Genomic DNA, 25,322 nt, shown 5'->3' with positions numbered 1-25,322 from the left:
GTAAAACAGACTGTGGCTTTTCTACCCCAATTCTAAGCATCTTTGCTGCAAATTCTATTTTGTGAGCTACCCTAGTTTTGAAGTACACAGAGCCGTCAAACCTAATTTGAAGAGTTTTGCACAGAATTGTCCACTAAATGTTATCCAAACATGCCCACAAAAAAACCAAGGTTTAATTTGATTGACTTGTCCCATTGCAAAGTGTGCACCTGCTGTGAAATGAAGTCGCAGAGAAAAAAAGTGGAATAATTTAACTTTTTTATTTGTAAAGATAATCAGGGTTTTTCTGATTACATCTTAACTTCATAAATGTTAAATAACCTATCAGCATCTAGTTGTTGTAAATTATGAAAAAGAGCATTGCTGGGAATATTAACCAACTAAATCCTTGTTCTTTAGTGAACATGAAAATGTGTTATGGCAGGTTGTCATTGTGCTCATGGTAACTTTGACACCAAATAACAAAACTGCCATTTGCACTTAGGGTAAATTGGTTCACTTGTGCTTTTACAGTTCCTTTTATTCTGACATAAATTTATGAACTCTGGAACTAACCAAGTCGTGTGGTTTCCCAGCTGACTTTAACAAATATGCCCATTTCGTTTCCTTCAGTCATCAGAGCCCACAAGGCAGTAGTTTCAGACTGGCTGCAGATGCTGAACACTGTTCTGGAAGAAAGGGATTTTTGCAAGTTTCTTTGTTGTATAAGTATACATTTTTTATTTTTCAGATTATAAGGTTATCTTTTGATTGTGGCATTTGAACAATTTCATCAAATTGTAGAAGGATTTCCATTGGATATTGGAATTTTTCAGGATGTTTAATTTGGTTTAGTTACAATTTCATGATCACTTGAGAACATTTTTTCTCCTGAGAATATTTATTATTGGTATCATTCCTAATATATTGCAAGATTTAACAGAATTTTAAAATTTTCGGGTTTGGTTGTTTTTTTCTTTTTTAGCATTTCTTCTGAGATATGGACTGAATGTTGGACATGCATAGGTCAGTTCTTTTGAAATAACTGTCCTTTGCTGCATATTGATGGCTGGATTCAGCTGTCCTTGTTTGTATTTAATCTTCCTTGGGAAATCAAGCATTCTGAATAGTTCCAGTTTCAAAGGTTTCTGGTGAATTTTGCCTAGAATAAATGCCCTGATCAGATGCACAAAAGAGAATTATGTGTCACTTTCATAAGATAGTGGGTTTTTTCTGGCTGAAATATCTGCTCTGTTGTCAGGACTGGAGAAGAAGGGGACCTTAACTAGGAGATTTAAAAAAAAACGTTTCTCTTTGATGTGCTGTCTACCATTTCAAGGTCTTACTTTTGGATCTTCTGTTGTGTCCTTTACTGGTGCCCCAATTATAGGGGGGTGGGAAAAAGGTAGTTTAGCTGGTATAATTATACAATGCACATTCAAGTGCGCTCTTCCAGAGTATTTCATCTTCCATATATCACAGCTCAAAATAATTTTCTTTTTTGCAGAAGCCAACTACTTCAAGATTACCTCTCAGAGGTTTACTCTATAACATTCTGCATGACTTTAAAAGTTATATTTCTATTCCATTCTTAATGATTAAATCTTGGTGTTTTCCTTGAAACTTTTACACTGAAAAAGGAAAATTTTACAGTGGGATTTTTGCACTTTCTGTCTCCTTCTCCCTTCACCTCTTCCAACAACTAATATCAGCTCTTTTTTCTTCCTGTAAGCTGCACAATTGAATAAGGTTGAAGTCATGCCTCTACTTCAGGGCTATTTTTTCAGCTTTTTAGTGTAATGGCATTTCCTTTGTTGAGCATCTACTGAGGCAGCAGCATCTTATTTCTTTGGGATTTTTACGTCCTCTTTTTCTTCTGAGAATTGTCAAAACTTCGTCTTTCAAAGATTTTTCTGATCTTCCGAAGTACATCAGTTCTTTATGGTACCATAAATAAACTTGAAATCTCTGCTTTCTTGTAAACTTTTTTTTTTTTTTTTAGTTAATGTGCATATTCACATACACACTTAGCTAAAAAAATCCATCCAGAAGATGTACAACAGTGGAAAAAAATGCTCTTTGTAGCTTTAGGGTAATAGTATCAATGTAGATACTTTATCAGAAAAGGACTAAAACCACAATTAGGAGAAAGAATGGAGTAGTTCTCCAAAGTTACAAATGGAAAGATCTGGACAAGTCTCGGAACCGCTTATAGCCATCTGGCTCTTGGTGCCGTCACAAAGACATCTCAAGTAGGCATGTTGAAAGAGAAATGTGCTTTTACTAATCAGTTACATCTTGACTCATTTCAGAAATGTACCTTGTCTACTTTGTACTTTGGTCTTTCTTAAGACTGTGCCTTACGTGACTGTAAAATGAAGGAAACACACTTAACAACACTCTTCTTTGGTTATTCTCTTGGTTTTATGAAATTGCTACTGTCTGCGTAGAACAGCCTGTAGTGGACAAAAAAATAGAAAGCCTAAAGCCCATTTCCTAATTACAAAACCAAACCACACCAAACCAAAAAAAAAACCTTGAGAAGTCATGTGGGAAGAAACAAGAGAAGATCCAGGAACCTCTGCTGATCATTCTGAGGGGACGACGTATGTCTTGTCTTGTTCTCATGGAGAAACTGATTTTTTCAGCTTCTTAACAGAACTGAAAAATTAGGAATTGACAGCATGGGAAGAGGAATAGATGGGGAAAATATTTGAATTAAAACAAAATAGTAAAAATTGAGATTTTTTTTTTCTTCAACAAAAACTAAACAGTTTGGGTTTATATCAGTTGAAATTATATGTTTCTCGGTTCAAGCTAGTGTATTGCACTTTACTGGTAAAGCAGGCTAAGAACCTACACTCAGCTACTGCTGCTGGGCTAAAAAGGGATAATTTGCTGAATGGTGGCAATTCACTTTTTTGATCCTATGACTCTATATTCAAACAGCAGTGCTTAGTAGCTATTGCCCCTACAAAATAAAGAAATAAAAGCTGCCTGGTTCCTAGTCATAAGGTCACTCTTCCCAGAAGTAGCAATTGCAACACAGGCATTGACTGAATTGAATTTTGATTTTTAACTAAGAACTGTAATGTCTGTCTTCCAGTTGTGATCTGTGGATGTATCTGTTTCAGTTCATATTTAAATGGTTGTAGTTTCCAAAAGAGGCAGTAGCTAAAACCTCCAGAGGGGGCTTACATTTAAAATTGCATATGATGAATGCCTCTTTGAAGTTGTCCTGCACTGTTGTTAGTATTTCAGATAATCACTGGTTCTTTTCTGTTTCACAACAGGGATATACATTGTCAATGTGCCTTTGGAATACAACATCTTACTAAACGCGAGCAGTCCCGCTCTACTGGTGAAGCCAGTAGGACGCGCACATTATGCTTTTGTCGATGGCCTAGATCCCTACACCCTGTATGAGATAAGAATACAAGCATGCCAGAACGGTAAGATGATTTTAAAAGACTCACCTCTGTGGCTGGAAAGGAATAGAGGTTTTCTGGATAGATTCAACTCAGCAAAACAGATAAAATCTTATTCCTACATTGGAATCAAATGTTTACCTTGTAAAAAGAAGGCCTAGTGCTGAATGAAGCATTAAATATTTCTCCATGTTATATCATGAATATTTTAAATGGAGATTTTAAAAATGTATTTTAGGTAATATGGGCCATTTTATCAAAAGCTCTTCATAAACAGCTTAATGATTTTTGAAAATGTGCATACAGAACAAAACCAGTTCTGTAACTGTTCACCGGCAAGAAGTGTTAATCATAAAGACACGAGAGAAGAGCCCGAATATTGCAAAATTCCTTTACTTCAATAGAAATTTTCAAATTTCCTATTGAAATAAGTCTTTTTAAAATTACACTTTGGAACCAATTCTGTCTTCACCTGCACTGGTGAAAATCAGGAGTAATTTATCAGTGGAATTGCAATAATTTAAATAAGTATTTAATAATGAAATGAGGTGAAATGAGGCATCATTTTATCAGGGGCTTCTTTACATGACATTCATTTGCTTTTAGTGTATTTTTTGTTGAGGAAGAAGCTCTCATCAGTAAGCAAACTTCTGGTTTTGTAGGTGGGTGCGGAGTAGGTGGTCGAACATATTCAAGAACTGCTGAAGCTCCTCCTAGAGAATTGAGCCCACCTATTGTTAAAGCAATGGGATCTACACTCATAGAGGTGAAATGGGCACCACCTAAGAAACCAAATGGCATCATTACTAACTACTTTATTCACAGGTAAATGCTTTTATCACCTCAGATTCTTAGTCTTATTGAATTGTTCATTTCTTTATTCTTTGATACACCAGAAGATGAAGAAAACTGTATGGTAAAATACATATTGCCTTTCAAATGCTAAGGGAAGATGCTGATCTATGGGTGGACAAGTTGAAAATAAGAGCTGAGACTAGAATCATCTTCCTGATCTACAAATGACGAAAAGCAAGTGAAAATATATTTTTAAAATTCAAAGGGACAGACAAAAATAGTAAGATATTCTCACTGTGTTTACCCAGACTACTAGGTACATTCTTCAATCCTGTCTGATAGTTGAGAGTTTTAGAGTGGAAAGAGTAGTAAATCACCATTTCTAAGATTTTAGAACCAAAAAAGGCATCTAGATTCCTAATACAGATCAGTTTTCCAAGATAAATTATGTTCGTGTTTGTAAGTAATCTGGAGTGTGATTACAGTGCATCTATTTATGTTCCTTGGTGTTTGTGTTCAGCTGGCCTGTCTAGGTGGTTGATTGACATATCCTCACTCCCTATGAGGAGCTTCATAAGCTCTGCATGACGATTTTTTATATAGATAGCTGTGTTTAGGGAAGTATCAAAGTAGTATAGCACTGACATCTGCTGTGCCCGTTGACCCTTTTTTAAAAGCTCACTGAAGGGACCTTCTTGAATAGCTTCAGTAAGTCAGAGAATATAGAACTCAAGCCATGTATTGGAAAGGAGTTTAAACTCTGAAGTTTTTGGTTTTCCTGACTCTGAATATGTGTGGCAAACACATGCTGGGCTGAACCTAGCCTCCCACAAAGAGTTTGGGACATTTTATTATATTAGAGCTGTGGCTGAGAAGACAGGGAATTGAATTACCTTCTGGAATCAGCAGTGATAATTAATATAAACTCACTTTTGCCTTAAACACATTAGTGGTCTCTAAAAATTCCTGCTCTCTTGAAATATTTTCTTGTTTGCTTTTTTTTAATTGTCTGATCAAAAAACCCCAAGTCCCTCTCCTGTATAAAGAGGAATAAAGTGTATGTTATTGCCCAAGACATGTCTTCACTCTGTTGGTTTTGTAAATAAAGCTGATGATTACCGCTGCTATTCCATGGCAACCATAGAAAGGGAAAACAGGAAATATAATGCAGAAAGCCTGCTTCAGTGAAAAATACTGTAAATTGAATTTGACAGCATTTGATGGCATTTGATTATTCTAGTCACAGCCAAACAATGATATAAAGAGTAATATGAAACAGAATGTGTTACTGCCTAGCAGACTCAAAAGCAATAAACCTTCCTCCAATGTGACACAATCACTTCACAATCATAATTGTAGCCTGTTTGATACCTCTGAGTACAGCAGAAGGGCACTGACTGACATAGATACATTTTGTTTTTTATTTAAAGTGAAATGAAAATGGCGCACTGGGGCTCCAGATACAATCGTTATATTCACCTACATAGGCATGAATCACTTGGCAGTTATTTCAGCTGAAGTTTAAATGTGCTTAGACAACAACAATATCAAATCTCTCTCAGATAGCTGCAAAAAAATCAGAAATGGGATGTAAGCACATAGTTCTTTTTCATTTTGTAGCCACACATAACCTTACATTGTTATAGCAGCAAGACTGCAGTATTTCTATGGGAGGTTATGACATGTAATTTCTTCTTCATCATGTGCCTCTTCCTTACTGCATCACCACCAAAATAAATTCATTTAACTCAAAACCTGGAATGCTTGGGGATCTAGTGCGTGTGCAGATCTTTGCATTAAAATGGCAGGACTCATGCTTCGCTCTACTATCATAAAAGCACTTGCAAGTTTGCAGACATTTTGTTAGTAATCAAAAAAATAAAATATTAGTTTATCGTAAAAGAGATGGTGGCATTTTATTTTTGATTCATACAACAGTTTTAAACACAGATCTGAGGCTTTAAAACTTTTCTAGCAAGGATTACAAGTTAGAAGAGATCGTGAATGAGAAGAAATCTGGTTCGTGAGACAATCACCAAATCTACTTCTCTTCCCATTCATCATTACATAACATCCCTGTGGCAACCACAGAAATTGCTAGTCTGGAAAAATAATATTATGGAAATAGGTGATGTATTTTAATAAGATACAGGTCACATCAGCTAATGGAACTACTCTCTGTTGACCACCACCATGCACTGTGTAGGATGCACATCAGATGACTCTTAAAGAAATACTGCCTGCAAAATTATAAGTATTTTGGTTCATTCCTTGCTTAAGAGAGTGTCTGAATTTCTGGTGACATGTCTGTGTCATGTTCAGTAAGATTATATTATTTAGTACATGTACGTGAGATTGTAATGTAGCTCTTGTTAGCTGAGCAATCCTGATGGTGAAAATGCAGCAGAAAAATCAACAGGCAATTTAAGACAGAGGACATGTCTCAGTGTCTGTTGACTGTTGTGCCTCGCAGTGCAGAGGCTTCTAGACTGACTCTTTAATTAATTCACTGCGTACCCTTACACCCTGAACCATGAGCTGTGCCAAAGAGAGCTTCCAAGGCACATATATTAGTAGATGGCTTAATAGAAGAATCCTTATGGATGGATATGTCATTGAGTATAAGAACTCCTGAAGGGTTTTATTTATACCTGTGATTGATAAAATGCCTAATCTAAGATAGCGTATTGCATGCAATAATCTCAAATTACTTTTGTCACCTTTTGACATCGAAACTTGTAAAAAAAAAAAGAAAAGAAAAGAAAAATATGCAAACTACATTAGTATAGATACGTGGAATCTAAATGGTAAGTAAGGCTGCTTTGTTTAGTTGGATGTGAAACTGTAGAGGAAGAGCATGGTTGATGTTGCATTATTCCCCCACATTTGACAAAGCGATTCCCCAGTTGTTTGAATTTTACCCCAGGACTTCTTAGTGTTTCTAGAAATAACACTACAGCTCTGGTAAGGAAAACAACAGGCAGTGCTAAAACATGTGCTTTTGTTGCATGGTGAAAGGTAAACATGTGAAGAATAATTCTGGGTTGACCTGCAAGACCTCAGGGATTTACTGAGTCTCCTTCCATATAAGAAAGCTGAGAGGTGAGTGTTGCAGCTAGTATTGCTGCCGCCCTCTGCATACAGCTCTGTAGTTATCTATCACAAAGAAGATTATATTCTCCTCTTTATGTCATCTGGCTCAGATTAGCAGCGGGGCAGGGAGAATTTGCCCTTATAAAAATAACTGTATCTGAGCATCTTTAAAATGAATGTAAGCAGCAAATCAGACTATGCAGATTAAGAGACAGCTTCCAGCTCTTGGAAATGTTATTCTCCTTTGCAGCTCATTGTACATAAGAAACACTTCCAGTTAAATGAGCAGTTGAATCTTAAATCTTAAGACGATTGAAATGATTACAGACTGTTCAACCACTTCTGTTCAAAGTTTATTCATACATGAAGATATTCTGGTTTTTAGCACTACAGATGGAACCATTTACCTAACCATAAGTTTCATTCATTAAATATTCAGCAATAATAAGATCTAAATACTTAAGCAGGCTACATTGTACAGCTTTGCTTGTGGATGAGCTTACAGTTGGCGGCATATTTGATCTTTCAGTGTGAAAAAACTCTTTATCACAGAGTTTTGAAAATGTATAAAACAGAAATTTGTGTACTCATTTATGTGCTGTACTGCTTGGTCAGACAAGACATATTAAATGTGACTATTGCACTAAGATATACTCTCTTTTCACTTATCTACAGAGATTTTTTTAGGCATGTTTTTGAGTACACAGGGAAAAGACTGTATTTTTAGGTGCAGGAGAAAGACATAGTAGTGATTCACCTTTCAGAATTATGTGTCTTGCATTATGTGTCAGTGAACAGCATCTAAGGGAGAGTTCTGCATAAGGCTTAATTTGCCATTACAATAGAGCACAGGGAAATGTATTAAAAATAGCTGATGGAATTTTGGGGTCAATGGGAACTCTGACTCTTCCAGGCATTTTGTTGCAAGAGAGGGAATTGCTGGGGAATCTTTCCTGCCTCTTCTACCTGCCATTCTTCTCCCCGTTCTGCCCACCAATTCTGAGTATCAACACGTATTATAATTTTCCTGTTTCTCTACACTAGAGACATTGTACCTCAAAAGTCCTCATTTTTTGTAAAATCACACTTTAATCCTTTTAAACTAGTGTCCATATAGCCTGCTTACCTCAGAGTTTAGCAAAAATTCTTTAGCTTCATATAAGAAAATAACATGTTCATGCATGTTTTATATATGCATATACACAAAGGATGAATAAACAGATGTGTACACACATGCATTCATTATATTCTTCATATTTGCTTGTAAATACCTGGGTATATATTATTACAAGGACCTAAGATTATCAGTTTTAAAAAATTGTTGCGTTTTGTATTTTTAAAGTAATTCCTGGGTTGATCTAACAAAATAAAATCCCTCAGAATTCTGTGAAATACAGATTTTTCTCTTGCCAAAGGAATGTTCTTCGGCTTCTGTGTGCGTGTAGTGATGGTGACACCCAGTAGTCAGACAAACCAATTTTACTTCTGCAAATTTGCCCTACTTAAAATAAAAGTGGCAGATAATGTAATTTGTTTTTTGTTGTTGGCACGGAGGGTGAAAGTGCTTTTACGTTCTGCAAAGGCCAAGGTTCCTGTGAAGAGTAGGGGAAATACTTAAATTCATGTGCAGTACAGCACAAACGTCACTGAGATTTATCACAGTGTTTAAATGTAACCAACTTAATTTCACACAAACATTTTTATGCCAAGTGAAAGAATTGGTTTGATAACTCTGTTTTGAAGATGAGTGCTTGCTTTATTGCAGCTGTTGTAAATTATGTACTAGAAGTGGCCACATTAGAAAGGGGCTGAGGATCATCTGTAATCTCCTCTGATACTCAGAATATCACCAGGTCCAACACGAGCAGATCTGTAGTAGGAATGTGATATACACATATATATGTGTAGTATATATGTGTGTGTGTCTGTATACATACAGATATATATACATATGTACAAAAATAAAAACCTATTGTGCCAAAAACCTATACACAATGAATTGTCTTCATATATCTTACGTTTGTATTTTTAAACAAAACCAGCTTCGGAAAAAATATGTAGTTTATTACAGAAAGCACTAGTTGTGATATTTTAATGAGTTTTTGTGGTGAAGCTGCAAATTCTGCTAAGTTTATGCACAAGGGATTACTTATTCTATTTGCAAGAACAAATGTGATATTTATTGTGAGCAAATCAGAATTTAAAAGTGCACTGCTTTGGTTTTGAGGGCATGATGGAATATTTATCCCTTGTTCACTACGATAAATTTTTCTCAAGTAAATCAGTCGTGAGTTTTCCATAAATGACGGATCCTGAGGTGAGTTCCTCCATAAATAGTTTGATTTTCAGAAATGTTGAAAACTTGCACCCATATTGCAATTCAAGTCATTACTTAGCAACTACATATGGATTTAAAATTTCGCATTCTAAATTCTGAAGGTCTTGTATCTAATGTGTTCTATCTTAAAAGGACAATATGCTATTGTATGGCTTCTATGGACTGCGACAACACACGTGTTCAATGTGTTTTACAGTGTTCTATGTAAAGGAAAATAATTAAATGATTGCCTCAAAAATCTGGTCTTCACTACTCAGCAGCTAACACAATTTCAGGGGAATGCTTTTAAGATGCAAATATAGGTAGGCAGCTCCTTGTGCATGTGTAACGTATACAAATAAGTTCTGTACTTTTCTGAGGTACAGGTTGAACTTAGAAGTTCAGGATCTACTACCATGGGACTGTTAAAGTCATTTTGAATTTTAAACACATTGCCTTTGATTTAATTTCAGACGTCCTGTGGGCAGTCAAGAAGAGCTGCTTTTATTCATCTGGGCTGAAGGAGCTTTGGAATTTATTGATGCGTCTGAAGCTCTACAGCCTTTTACTCTCTACGAATACCGTGCCAGAGCTCAAAATGCTGTGGGGTCAGTGGACAGCCTGTGGGCTTCAACCCAAACTCTGGAGGCTTCCCCATGGGGCATGGGAGCCCCTTGGGCACAAGCAACAAGTGCATACTCAGTGCAGTTGAACTGGACCCAGCCAGTCTCTCCCAATGGTGTCATATCTCTGTATCGAGTAGTCTATCAAGAAAAACGCAGCGATCCAACATTTAGCACCCCAGCAGTTACAGCATTAACCGTAATGGTAAGAACTGGACCACAAAGCCACTTTTAAGTTTTTTTTACTCTGCTTTGATCTCTGTGGTATTTTAAAATCTCATTTAACACTGATTGGAAAAGTGGGGGTTCCATTTGCCAGTAGTTTTGTTGGTTTCAGTTTTGTGTTTGGCCCAATGCAGACCGAAACATTTCACATTAATAGCTAATTCCTGGTAAAGGCAAGTAGATTACTTGAAAGCATAGATGGGTCATGTCTGGAGAATTAAGGATATGCATCTAACTTTTTCAGCCTCGCTCTGAAAATACTGCCCTGAGCTTTTTGTTTGGCAGTCAAAATAGTTTCACAGAATCTGCACAAAGGACAACAAAATCAGTCCTCCTTGTATATAATTCTAGTTTTTTAATTCAGTTGGAATCACAAAGTGAATGAATTCATTAGTAATTACATGGTTCATATATGCAATGCATTTGCATGTTCCCCTCATAATTAATCATTAACAAAAGCAGATCTACTTTTACTTTTATTACATGTGCTTATATTGGAATGTTACTTTGAGCTACTAACATGGCTTTCCCTTGAAGGGACTTTCCAAACATGAATGCCTGTAATTACATTTCTGTTCAGTATGTGGAGGGATAGACTCAGGAAAGGGCAGGTTGTTTTGTGAACTGACTAACAATGTTATGTAAATCAGTGACAGAAGTGGTTATGGTTTGTGCTTTCTATAGAAAGACAGCTTATAGATAGTTGAACTGAACTGCTGTATATTAGGATAGCTGCGGTACTTGGCTGTCTCCTGAAAATAAGTTTTAGAAAATGTTTAGGGAAGTTGTAATAAAATTGGGTTTCCTCAGCAATGCCACCTCAATTTCATAAACCTAGAATTTTCCCTAAATGATATTCATAGGCCATGTTTGTATTGAATAACACCAGAAATCCCCTAAATTCTTTACTCCAATTATAAAGTATCTGTTTGACATTCAAGTAGGATCCTAAAAAGCTTTCTCTGGAATACCCGATAGTAACCTTTAAATAACTTCCTTAGACAAAACTTGACATGACGAAGTGGGAGAAACTTCCAGCTCAGTAATCTTACATACTCTTGCGATCATAGCGTTCCAAAGCTGTTTGTGTCTAGTTTCCTGGAAGCCTAAATGGGTTAAGTTTGTAATACGTCTTTTTCTGAAACAGAAAACAGATCCTGACCTAAATGATAGGTATATATACTTTTGGCTTCTGAAATAGTTGCATTCGCATTGTACGGCATGTTAGGTTTTAAAAAATAGATTGGGATTTTAACCTTATTGAACTTCAGCAGGATTTTGGTACTTAGCTCTCTTAAATGGTTTTAAAAAAAATAATCACAATCATAATTGTGATGGGACACCTAAGATTTCAAAACCAGTGAAATGGCAGGGCTTCTCCTCATACTCTGCTTCAGCAGCATGCAATGTGTTGCTGCGCATCGGAATTGACCTGGCTGGTCATGCATTGCAATGTCTTCTAAGCATGCCAACAACAACAGAAAATGTCCAAGATGGTTGTATTGTGAGTAATAAAACCTACCAAAATGGCCTTTTAAATAATGTTGCCACAGTGTGTTTCTTTAACAGCATCAGTTAAAAGCCTTTTAAATTAACAAGCTATTATTTACTGAATTAGTATTTTGCTGGCTCAAAATCCTTTATTTTCCCCGAACACTATCCTGAATCAAAATGACATTCTGGCAGCATATGTATAGCTGTTCTACTAGTGTTGCAGCGAAGCTGGTTTTTTCTACTGTCTTTTGTCATGAACGTTTATCGATTATTATTTTTACTATCCTTTTTAAATTTTTAAATACTATACTACACTTTGGGGAGAAATCTTTCTGCACAGTTCTCCCATCAGTTGCACTCACTTTAAGCTGTTGCAACTACATTAACTCAGCAGAGTTGTTGCTGATTTATACCAAGGAGCCAAGATCTGAATCCGACCTCTTCTGAATATAGCAGAACAGCTAAAGCTTTGAATCAAAGTTATTGACATAAAGTTCACGAAGTCCTGTTATCAAAGATATCTTCAGGAGGTCAGGTCAATTATCCCAGCAGGCAAAAACCTGAACACCAACTTTCACACCCCTTAAAAATAGAATTTTATCATGAAATTGCTGATATACCCTTAAGTGTAGCTTTGTGAATGAGACACTTTAATTAAAATGTAATTTTATTGAAGGAACTAGCATTCCAATGATTAAACTTCTGCCCCTTTAAAATATAGCTTTCAGGGGTACTAGGCTAAATCATTTAATCTCCTAAAGCATCTCTATTGGAGCTCCCTTGTGGGATACACCATTAGTCATTCTCTCACACAAGCTTCCATGTTACGAGCAAGACTTAAAGTATTAAATGAGCAATGAGTTCGGTCCTTTATTTAATCTGTTAGACTCCATTCTTATCCCATTAGATTATTCCAGAAAAAAGCAGTGCTAAAATCACAGTAGCTGATCCCATCCTTGCTCTTGTCGGTAGGACCAAAACCTAAAGTAGAAATACAATCCTTGTGACACTGCAGGATGCAAATTAAACTCCCACTAATATCCCTGCAGACTGTTCTAATTTGACAGCTTTGTTTCCATCCATTTCCAGAGCCAAAAGAGAAGCATCTTCTCAGTTTTCAAACCATTTGATAGACATCCACTCTGCCTTCCCAAAATGCAACTATTCATTCCTCACTTAAGGTGCATTAATCTGTGTTTGAATTAATGTGTCAAAGGTATGGCTGGCTGGTACCTTAAGGTTATCGCTGACCCCTTGAAATTTTATGCTGCCTATGGAGATAAAAATGAGGACTCAGCTCTGAGAGCAAAAGCTGCTGCCACTCGAAAGGAGGATCTCCCGGCATCGTTAGAAGCAAGTGAAGTACACCTGAGCCATTTTGATGCCTCAAAGTTAAAGAGCCGTGTCACCCATTTCCCTAGCTTGTTTGGCCAGGACTGTAGTGACAGATGTTAGGTGACAGCAAGTTAAACTGACATTCTGGTTTATTTGCAGAGCAAAGTCAAGTCAAGACTGGTTACAGCAGTCCAAGTGTCTCCCACAACGTCTTTCCAGTTCATTTTAACCCTCTAAAGCAAGAATGATATTTAATCTTATTGACAGCATTAACATGAGACAGATGTGTTTATAGACGAATGGACTTACAGTAAGTTCTCATTTACAGAAATCTGCATAAAGTGACTAGATTGTCAAAGCAAGCTTCTCACTCTTGTGAACTTAAGGCTTAAGCTTGTGAACATTGGACCCAGAGCTGATTTCATTATAAAGCCAGTACCTGCCAAATGGCATCAAAGCATCACAGCTCTTTAACTAATGTATTCCAAATGTTGCTGTGAGGTAAAAATGTGGGTGAGTTTGGACTTTTTCTTGGTAAATGTTTTGTGGGCGCATAATGCTGTTTCTCCCATGACAATTACATCAAGTATTTGGTTGTTTATCATGAGCAGGACGATTCAAAGCCAAGAAGATGAGTAAAAAATGTAAGAATATGTAACTGTTAGAACATGCTTGGAGAAGGAAAAGCATCTAGAGATGAGGGTTATAAAGGAAAATCTGCCTGCAGTGGGCAGTGACCCCCATTACTATTGTGTAGAATCAAGGCCTTGGTGTTTCAAATCTGCCTCATCAGAGTGTAACTAAAAGTACAATGTTCTTGTTACAGGATGCAAGAGATAGGTGTAAGAATTACAGACCTTATTCCTGGGAAATCCTACGCCTGTGCCTACCTAGAAGCACGGGTCTACTCACAATGTGTTTTGCAGTATGAGGCCCTCAGGGCAAATTTATCCTACAAGGGTTTTTTGGCACAGCTATGTTAGCTTGGGGGGTAAAAAATTAACACGTCTCTTAGCTGATATGACTGCACCAGCAAAGCCTTTGGTCTGGATGCAGCTATGCTAACAGTTGAGAACACATGTTGGCTTACCTTACGTTATTTGCGGAGATGGTATCTAACTACACTGGCCAAGTTCCTCTTGGCAGATGCTTCATCTGTGGTAGGGAAATCTGTAGACATATTACAGAAAAGCAATAATAATAGAGGCTTTGGTAGGAGGATGAGGCTTTGGCTTCATGATTATGTTGTTAGAACCAGACAGTAATTTGTATATCAAATATATAACCAGAGTAAAAATATAAATAAAGTCTACTTGCTAAAAAACTCCATATAAAATACACTATATCAGAAATAATCTTAAGTGGCCAGTACTGCCATATACACATGCCTCCTATGCAGGATTTTACTGATATCTGGAATCTTGCATCCAGAGTTAGTTCCTTTCTACTCATCAGATTCAGAAATACTAAATACATTCCTGTGTGAGGCTTCATTTCTGTTTCCTCATATAGACCAGTGAATGTTTGGCAGCTTTAGACATGAGATACTATGTAGTTATTAGCTTCCTCATACATAACGTTATTCAGTAATGCAGTACGCAGGACTGTACATGACCACTTCCTCATAGAAGACGGAATGAAGATCGTAGCCACAAGAACAAGAAAAAAAATATGCCAAAGAGAGGGACCAGTAACACTTTTTAATATCTGCCTGTTTCAGATGCCTGGGAAATAGACTGCGTTCTAAGAAAACAAGATGAGAGTTAATGGAGGAATCCCTGCACATGCCATAAATTCAGAAGATGTGCCACTTAGCAAAGAATGAAAGCTGTAAACGGCAGTGGAGGGCAAAAGTTAATTAGGCTACTGTGCTGCTGTTAGTGAGTGGAAAGTAGCCACAACCAGAAACAAGATGGCTGCTCAGTAGTGCCCTAATACAGCCAAAAGATCATATCCTTAGCTCTGCAAGGGCTTATGGGTTAGGGGAAATCATACACAGATGACTAATTTTTTTATGGTTCACAGCCGATCAAAGTGAAATTCAGCAGCTGTTCAGGACAAGTGACCACTCTAACGGCTGTAATATAACCTGCTAAATAGAGAGGGAATTGCATGAGAGCAAGAGGTTAGCTGTGATTATCGGCAGGTGAGTGCTTTATTGAAGTTGAAAGACCATTAACATTGATGGAGTAATTATTTCAACTTGAAAGTAATTACCTTGATGGGTGATAACTTCTCCAGTGTTCCCAGATTTGATTGGACCAAACAATTGTGAACTCTTGAAGCCTAGAAAAATATTACAACAATACTGCAATGTTTAAATTACTGAAACCACTGTTAGAGTATTTTAATTATGCCTAACAGTGAAAAGATTTTAACTTACAACTTACACACTGACTGGTGACCTCTCATGTATAGAGACATTTGCTTTCTAATTTCAATGAAATGACCCACACCTACTACATGTGTGCTGTATGTGGCGGGTTTGCAGATTAATCATTTGATTTAAATACAGTTTTTAAGATTCAAAGCCTCGTTAGCACAGTTTCAGGAAGGGCTTGTACTGGAATTGCTGTAATTGTTTTATTTGCCAGGAAAGCCAAATAATATAAAACGCTTCCCGTGTTTTAATCTCTAGATCTGTTAAGCTTACACAGGATGAATACAGGATAAGTGCTCCTTCACATTGAAGGCGGCTAAAAAAAAAGTGTGTGAGGCAATCTGTGTCTCACAGATTCTGTGTTTCCATGCTGCTGCAGAATATGCTGGGTTTGGCACTGTAGCTCTGTTTAAATAAGCGTTTGGATTGGCACTACAGTGCCCCTCCAGAAACTGATTAAGTGCTTCAGTAAGCCCCACCTATCAAGACAGACATGTAGAATTGCCTAATTAGAGCAGAAAGGATGAAATAGATTGTTGCACAACTTTGATGATTTTGAAGTACTATGGTAATAGAACTGGATGAGAATGGTGAGAGAGAAAGAGAGAGGCTTCAGCTCTTCTATTTATACCATTCTTGATGTAACCAAGGCCGTTTCAGTGTCTCCTGGATGCTTCCCGCAGCCGCAGAAACATAGCTTTAGACCCTGCTGGAACTCTGCCAAGAATGACAGAATCCTCGCGAGTTAGGATGCGGGGTAGCACGGAACGGTTTATCTGGTATCTTAATATGTTGTCAGGCAACTGGTGATTTGAATTAGTGAAGGTTACAGCAAAGGAGTTTATTTCATTACATTTTTTCTTGAATATTTTTTCCCTAATTCAGTGTGCAACATGAAGTTAACATAACTTTGCGCTTTGAAACATTTTTTGGCCCAGAAGTAAAAAGACTGATAGGGTTATGTCTGACCATGCCTAATCGCACACTCTAGATTGACTACACCAGGGTGTCTGGATCAACAGGTAATTTTTTCTACAAATAAATTAGTTACCTGTTTGGAAATATCTGGTGTATTTTATCGTTGGGTTTCTCCTTGTGCAAGATCCAGTTTTTTGCCCATTCCATAGGTCTTTTTTTGATGAGTGAAACACGTGTAGTATTAGGTCTTTTTGGGGATCTTTACAATATCTGACTTCAGGCATCTAACCTAGTTAGGAGCATGAATGTCCTCTCTAGACCATGAAACCTCCAGAACATCTAAGGTGTGGACATTTACCATCCTTGGTCTGCAACTGTTCACATGAGGCCGCTTTCCTCTAATGCACTTGTGTGCCACTACTGGCATGTGTCAGTCAAAAGAAGGTGGTTGATTTTAAGCTTATTAATCAGCCAGTCTTTTCTAACCCACACAATGGGGTTATGTGCACTGACAGATTTAAAAGACGGTACCCTCTGACAGAAAGATGGTGGTGGGCAGCAGTCTGAAAGTGGTAATCTTTTCAGTTTGTGCACCTGCAGTCGTAGGAGAATAGGTGACTACATGGCAAAGCCTAAAGGCAGGTGCCTAAAATGAGATTGTATACATGCCCCATATGCTGTTTCTCTATACGTGTTTTTATATATGCTTTATATTTATGCTTTGCTTTATGATGTTTTTCTGTAAATCTTGCATTTCAGTTGTGAGAATAAGATTAAGCTAATCAGGCACTGCAGAAAAACACCGTTGACAGGATGTTTTCTAATTTGTAAAAACAAAATAAACAAAACAGAAACCCCCACAAACCTTCACCTTATTAAGTATAATTTTATAGGATGATATGATATGATATGATATGAGGGTCATTCTTCCGTTTGTGCCATGTTGTGTGTGACTGCACTAAATCTGTATTAAAAACAAGGCTTTGATAAGCTGCAGACGCTTTTGTATATATAAGTAGGAAATAAAAACGGAGAAGGAGGCAGCAGAAATTTGTTGGGTAATATGTACAGCTGTTTTTCAAATTAGATATCTGTTTAAAAATGCTTAATTGGATTTGACTGGATTTTAATTCACATTTAACCAACATTCTTAAGTGGATGTATAAGGCAACTCCAAGATAACGCTTTTTGTTGGTAAAGTCATAGGGCAGCTTCCTAAAATCCCCAGGGTCATGCCCAACAGCTACAGATACAGGAATTCTTCAGCTGATAATTAGAAAGGCCACTCCCCACCCGCATCCTATCTCCCTGCCCCACTCCCCTCCACAGATAAGGTCTTTTGTTCAAATTGGCTGGGAAGTGTTATGTCATATGCTTGTGTTTCATAGGGAATTTTAACAAGAAATGGGTAATTTTAATAAACAGAGAATCCTACCTCTTTTTAGAAAAAGCAAGAGCAAGCCATATGACTCATGGGAATTGGTAATATAACGTAGAGCCTTGTACCGCTGGGGACTCCATTTGAATCTAATCCAGGTCTACAGTCACCAAAGTCATTCTCATCAAACAGCCGTGGGGTGTCCTACACAAGATAAGTTTAGTATTCTCAGCTGACCTCCTGTCCTTTCTCTTTACTGCTCCCTTTTGAATCCATTCCCATCACTCAGCTTCACAGCCGCATTCAAGCTCATCTCCCCTATGCTTGTTGCAGTTTCCCATTTTCTGCCTGCCAAGTGACCTCTCTCTCTCTCTCCTCTTTTCAGACTTTACAAAAAGGACTGGAATGCGTGTAAAATCTTGCCACACTCTCTTTTTAGGGGGCGAGACCCTAATTCCTGCACAGAGCTAAAACATGAGTTTATCAACACAAAGCTCTTTGGGAGTGGGAGTCTGTAATTTACAGCACTATATAAATATTATTTTTGAGGCTATAATAGCAATTATGGTGAATAGGGGCCAGATGGCCTCTGTATCTAGAAAGCAGAATGGCAGTGTATTTTTAATGGACTTAAATGTTACTTTTTGACAGGAAGCTAATATTAAATTCTGTGTTATAGGTGCCTGTCAGGTGAATATGGTTCTGGGTTTTGGTTTTTGTTAAAGTAATTACTAATGTCATGCCTGGATACTTGTGCCCACTAAAGCCTTGTTCTGTGGTGGGGTCTTTGTTGTTGCCTTTTTTTTTTTTTTTTTTTGAGGATGGTTATTGATCTCTTGCTGAGCTGAGATTTCAGTTTTATGCCAGATAGTTTGATTAATGGGTTGGTTTCTGTAAGTGGACTGAATGGGGATAGGAAGCACAAGCCGCTTATGCCGCCAACCCTAACTCCGTCAAGACGCATAGCTCATTATGAAACAGTTATCAAGTATACATGAAAAATTAATTGGGCTCAGTTTGATTCTGAAAAGGATCAGCTTTCTACTTGGCGGTCCCCCCAATCTTTCCAGATGTTGCACGCTAGCCCCTCGAGAAGCAGCGAAGGGAGATGTATTAATACATTGTATTGATTAGATCAAGACCCCTGACAGTTATTTGTAGAGATACCATCTGGCTGCTGTTCGAATTCCTTCACCAAAAACAGGACGTGACATGTTATTAATCTCAACTCTCTAAGTATAGACAGTTGCCTTTTCTGCTAAACCGCATTTTACCATTCCGTAGGAGATGGAGGCAGACCTGAAGGGTGCTGAAATTAAGGTTATTACACAAATTGAGCCATATGGTCCAAATATTTCAGCAAGAAAATTGCCAGGCAATAAAAATTGCTCCTGCCTTCCTAATGGTGTAAATTACAGTTTAACCATGGCTCTAATGATGTCCTTCTGCCGCGCTTAACTACTGTTACATGAAGGACATTGTTTTAAAAATATAAAAAACAAGTAAATGCCAGCAGCGTGTTTTACAATCTGTTAGTGTGTCATTAAGAACACTGTCAGAATTACATAAACATAATGGCAGGCAACCTAGCATACAAAAGAACGAGTATGGAAATAGAAAGTGTCTTGAAAACTCCTTTAGCTCTGTAATGTCAAGAGCCCTTTCCCTTCTGGAATTTTTCCAGTATGGAAAATGTGGCTGCTTATTTATTCCAGTTCTCACACAGGCTCTGATGGAGATGTAAAACCAGAAAAAAAAAACCTGAATACTCCGATGCAGTTTTTAAGAGGTGACAATGGAGAGGTATCAACTTACTATCACATTATACTATAACTGTATATAAAGTTAACTGGGTATGAAAAAGGGATCCAAAATGTGGCTTTCTTTTTGAACTGAAGCATTGTTTTTATTCTTTTGGATCACGATGGGACTTTCTGTTGTTTTTCAGCCTGTTTGGAGAATTGCAGAGTATTAAAATGGTTTCAAAGCTCAAAAGCTCTCTGAATTTTACTAACAGTTAGCAATCCTAAAAATCTCTTTATTAAAAATAGCTGTAACTTACGAAAAACGAAACAAAAGAAGTTATCTAGTCAGCAGATGCATTACTGACTGATTCTGGTGATTCAGCATACAATTCACCATACAATGTGGAAATTAAATTGTAAATAAATAAAATGAATAATTAGCCAATGAGATTTCATTTCAAAAACACTCCTCTGGCTGTGCAGATTGTAAAGGAAAAACTCTGAGATGGCCATACAAAGAGGAAAAATTACATAAGTTTATAATAAATGCTATTTGGAATATTGATTTTGACCACTTCTACTTTAAAACATGTGCAGATTTTAATAGTTCATATATGCCAGACCTTGTGGTAAAATAACCTAGCACAGCCATGTTACCAGCTTGGGATCTGGCTGACTGGGAGCACACCAGTGGTTCAGGGGAGGTGCACTTGCAGTAGTCTGCACCAGTTTTGCAGAAGTGGCTGCTGGAAACGAGAGGGTCCTGCGCCCCACCACTGCCACCCCTCCCTGCCTTGGCTCGCATCACTCTGGGTCTGCTGAGCAGGTGGAGCTGCTGCTTCCCCCCGCCCATGCACCTTTGAAGACAGAAACTTCCAGACCCTTCCAAGGGCACCCAGTTCCTGCTGGATATTCTTGCTGATTGAAATGCATTTTGACAATGTTGAGCGATGTTGAACAGATGAATGGAAGAAGGGAGACTGCGAGTTAGATGGCTGGGTTGGCTGGTGAATGAGCTGACAGGCAGCTCTTGCATTTGTCTTCAAACCTAGCACAGTTTTTGAGTCACGTGAAGATCTCATTTGCGTGTGGAACAGGGAAAAGATGACAGGGGACTTTTACTCTTGACAAATTTAAATTGAGCCCAAACTAGACAGTTAATCAGATTCAATAAAGTTCAAACCAGTCTTTATATCTGCCCTTCCTGCTTCTCCGTACCAGTACGATCACAAATGAAAACACCAAAACATCAGTAATTCATGGTTGGTTGGTTGGTTTCTTTCCAAAGAAACCAAAGACAAAAGTAGTAGACTCTTGTGAGGATGGTAGTCTGAAAACTGTGTACAATGTGTGGGGGTAGTTTACATACATGTAATCTGTATTAGGAGGAAACAAGGTCCAATTTATGAGTTTAACTCATCACAAACTATCAGTATTTCTCTCAGCATTTTGAACTTTTTGTCCAACCAAAGTTACAGAAATGCATGGCAAATGGGATCTGGAACATCTAAGTGTATTGTACCCTACTCACATGCACCCGTAATGGACGGATTTTATTGTTTAACTAAAAACCGTATTGTATTTTTAAGTCTGTTTCTTTACCTTTCTATTCATCAAATAAAATCTCTTCAGTCTTAAAGAAGGAGAGAGATTGGTACAGATGTCCCTCCACCAGCATCTGAAAGGCTGGAAGATTTGGAAAGGATACGCCTAATGAACTGCTTTATGACTGCCAAGAAAAACAATGAGCATGGAGAGCAGGTTTCTACCCATGAAATGGAAGAACCCCCACCAAAGTTGCTATGAGATTCAGAGAAATTTTTCTCACCTTATTAGCAGGTGCCATGTTACAGCCTTTAGGGCATCAAGCATCATCTGTTATACCTCTGGCAACTCCAGGCTGCTTTACTCCCTCCACCAAAATTGTGGAAGCTGTTTCATCCTCCCTTCCTTTCCCTTCCCAAGACTTCCTTTCTAAGAGCACATTTAGAGACTAAGATGAGCAATATAGGGAGCAGGAATTACCTCCCATCCTGAGGGTCTAGTAGAAAATAGCTTCTGTCTTTTTCAGATTCTTGTTAGGAGCTTGTTTCTGTTTCCATGTGTTCTGTGGGTCCTGCAGTCCTTACAACAGGCAGGACTCTGCTTCAGTCAGGTGATGTTCTTTAAAGGTCTTATATTCCTGGAGGCTGTCTAGTTACACAGGCGAAGCCTTAGAAGACAAACAAACACGTGTCCACTTAAGGCAACCTATGACTGGTGCAAGAGCAGCAGCTGGACTTGCAGCACAGTATCTTCCCCTAAGCTCCTTGACTTTGCAGCTATAGGATGTCTTTTTAAATTAGTGAGTGGCTGTTACACCTTCCTTCTTTATGTAGTACATGTCTTCTTAACGCTTCTGTGCCCACACCACCCTAACATGGAGACGGTTACTTCTAGGTATGGTCCAGCTGAACGAGACCCCTGGAATGTGTGTTGTCTGTGCCAAAAGGACTCCAAGGAGTTGTATATTCACAAAAGGAAGAGAAACAGAGGTCGCAGTATCTATTTAACCTGCTGGGGCATATCACAAATCATTAATCATTTTACTTCTGAATTTTGATGCAAGTCCTTTTCCAAGACTGTTTCCTGCAGGTTTGAATGCACCGATTGATTTGCTCATCCAGAGCAGGGTTCCTAGCCTGGGACAAATCCTCCATGCAGTGTGGACATGCTACTCTAGTGGCTGCAAAAACGGCACCAAGTTTACGATTGTCCCAGAAAATCAGAATTGCAAATGCGGATTTAATATAGCAAGAGAGTGAGGGAAGTGGACCCCTTGCAGTGATAAATTTTCTGTATTTTTGCTATAAAGAAAACTTTACTGTGCACAAACAAAATGAATGAAACTTTGCAGAGCTATTCTATTTCAATAGGCTTTGAAAAAGAATTAATGAGAAGTCTGGAAGACATCTTTTCCCAGATGAAGTGAAGTATTATTCTTGTCATTATGGTATCATAAAATTATTTTTTATTGTTTTCTCTTCAGGGGTTCAAGACAGATGATAATTTAGATTTTCTCTAATGCTAGAAATGCTAGACCCATGATGTACCAATAGATTATGAGATTGATGTTATAGTTGTAGCTTAAGACAGTGACATATTTAAGTGCTGTGCTTAATGTTACTGGGAAGTCCTGGCCTAAAAATACTGAATAGAGACCCTGAGAGCAAATGAGAAGAAAAACATCACCTTTTCCACCAGGTAACACAATATTTTGAGGTGTAGTTGCTTTGATGTCAAATACAGTGCCCTCTTTGAGGACAAATAGAGCTGAGAACATGTGGCTTTTAAAATAGGATATTTCTGAGACAAAAATTTGCAACAGCTCTTCAGCATACTGCATTTTTTCATCTTTCTAGTCCTGCATAGAAGCATCACAACACTTTCAATTGCTTTGTCATCAAAGCCCTGTAATGATACTTGGTTAGAGAGTTTTAATGGAAATTTTAAACTGCACTGACTTGAGTAACATCTTCTCACACTGATGATCATTGCCAACGTGTTGACCTATGCATGGAATTCTAAAAACTTACTTTAGATGGCCAATGTAGGCTGGTCTGACTAATCTTGTCTTGAGAGAGAGTGAGGTTTCTCTGACGGGCTATTCAAAACAGAAGTTAAACATAATCATCTGACTTTCCCTTTGGAGGAACCTCCCTTCCTCTGCACAGAGCATAGAGAGTAACTGAGGACACTAGCTACACAAGTTTTGTGTCAAAATGTAAGAGCTCTGACTGTTTCCCACAGTGCCTATCATCTTCATCTTCGAACACTTGAATACCTTTACAAGTCTGGCCCAAAATGACTAAATTGTCGTAATTTCTTTTTGGATTGCTCATTTATAAGATGCATACATGCAGCTAATCAATAGATGAGACAGTGAAACTAGTGGATGTACAAGTTAATATGCTGGAGTCAATAATGTGCTGTAAAGACATTTTCAATTCTGAAGTCAGCACCATTTGTTTTGTACTAGGCTTAACTACATACCTGTTGACCTAGTGTTCTATTTTAATTCCCCAAGTAAATTAAATATCCAAGGAAAGTACAGAATCTGAACTAAACTTGTTATGCTTCACTTTTCAAGTAATATTTCAGTATTTACATCTTACCTCTCTTCCCTAACTACTGCATCTTGCTAGTGCAAATCACAAGCAGCTCAGACTTTCTCCTCTTTTGGCACGAGCTTTGCACTGAGAAGCCCAAGCCACACTAGAAAGCACTAATGTGTAGCCGCATGAAAAGACATGATTAAAGATTCTGTTTATTTACACATTAATGTTTTAAAGTGAAGCTAGCTAGCTGCTTTTCCTGTTCACACTGCCTCAGGTTTAGCTGTCTACTTTTCTGCATATGTATATGAATTTAGTGTTGGTCTGACAGCATAGAAAATGGGAACAGGCAGTCTGCAGACATGGCTTCATATGCTGTGTCAAGGTGAATTTCTTCCCAATGGTGTGCCTTAAGAGGCTTAAGCTAGAGGGAATTGTAGCCATATGATCCTAGGAGGAGCTGGAAGTTCATCCATCCACTGGGTTCACTTGGTTTCGTGACGTTAAACCTGCAAGTAGCTTCTCTTCCAGTTACTCTACCAAACTCTGTAACTGCTCTGTCTTTTTGTCTTCTTTTCATCCCTTCTCCTGGTCTGGAGTTGATTCATATGGCAAGACATAGCTGCTAAGGCACAGAACAGTATATAACTTAATCTTTCCTGGACCTCATTATTTTCATCAACAGTGCAGTCCATAGCAGTTGCAATGGGAAAACAAGATTTTTGTTCCTCTTACCATCATGTGACACAGGGGCTTTTCAGGCTACTTGTTGAGGCTTTCCACTAGCTTATACAACTAGTGGCAGCAGGGATCCCCTGTAGCAATCCCCTACTCCAACTTGGCGGAACATCCCACAAGTTCTGGAAGGAAGGTATCAGATCTCTGCTGAACCTGTCAGTATTTTGACGGGAAGCTGTGCTTTGCTGAGGAATATGTCTCCAAATTGTACCGTGTCTAATCAATATCCCCTGCTAATTTTCAAAAGATAGGCTGAACTTTGCTTCAGCTACAGAAGAGAGAGAGGGCAGCCCTACCAGCATAAGCAGTGTGCTTCTGGCCTGCTGCTACGAGTGACCGCTCTGTATATAAACGTCTGGAGCGAATCTCTTTTTCCTGGCATGCATTGACATAACTGGACTGCACCTTTCCCAAACTGCTACCTGCACACTTTCCTTTTCTTTCAGCCTGTTTCTATTTGTAGGTGTTTTTATGTAGGAAGTGTGGAGCATTAAGGGAAGGAATGAAAAACTTGGTGAAGGAAAGCCTTTCAAGAGGTAGGGGTTTGCATACTTTTTGGCCCATCATTTTTAAAATACCCAGTTCGTTTTAAAGGTGACATTTTAAGTTCAGCCATGTATTCAACCTAAACTTTGGGCTTTATAATGTACCTCCGAGTAAATTGTTTACGCTTACCTTTTAATACCTCTCAGAAGTTATTACATTGATAGCAGGAAAAGTTTGAATGAAAAGCAAGGCCTGTTCATACAGGGCAGGGGAAAAAGAATGAAATAGTAGGAA

At 38.0% G+C, this 25,322-nt stretch overlaps 1 protein-coding gene across 1 annotated transcript in view; it reads left to right on the top strand.

Moving 5' to 3' along the window:
- Positions 1-25,322, top strand: part of USH2A (usherin) — a 395,830-nt gene that overhangs the window by 332,256 nt on the left and 38,252 nt on the right. The window contains exons 58-60 of the mRNA XM_086460628.1: positions 3,273-3,431; positions 4,070-4,232; positions 10,086-10,440. Coding sequence (XP_086316754.1) covers positions 3,273-3,431; positions 4,070-4,232; positions 10,086-10,440 — 677 coding nt within the window. The remainder of the gene's footprint in view (positions 1-3,272; positions 3,432-4,069; positions 4,233-10,085; positions 10,441-25,322) is intronic.

This window comes from Leptosomus discolor, chromosome 2 (assembly GCF_034619465.1).
Source record: "Leptosomus discolor isolate bLepDis1 chromosome 2, bLepDis1.hap2, whole genome shotgun sequence".
NCBI classification, from domain to species: Eukaryota; Metazoa; Chordata; class Aves; order Leptosomiformes; family Leptosomidae; genus Leptosomus; species Leptosomus discolor.
Note: the sequence above shows the minus strand (reverse complement) of the source record. Positions and strands in the feature narration are given on the sequence as shown.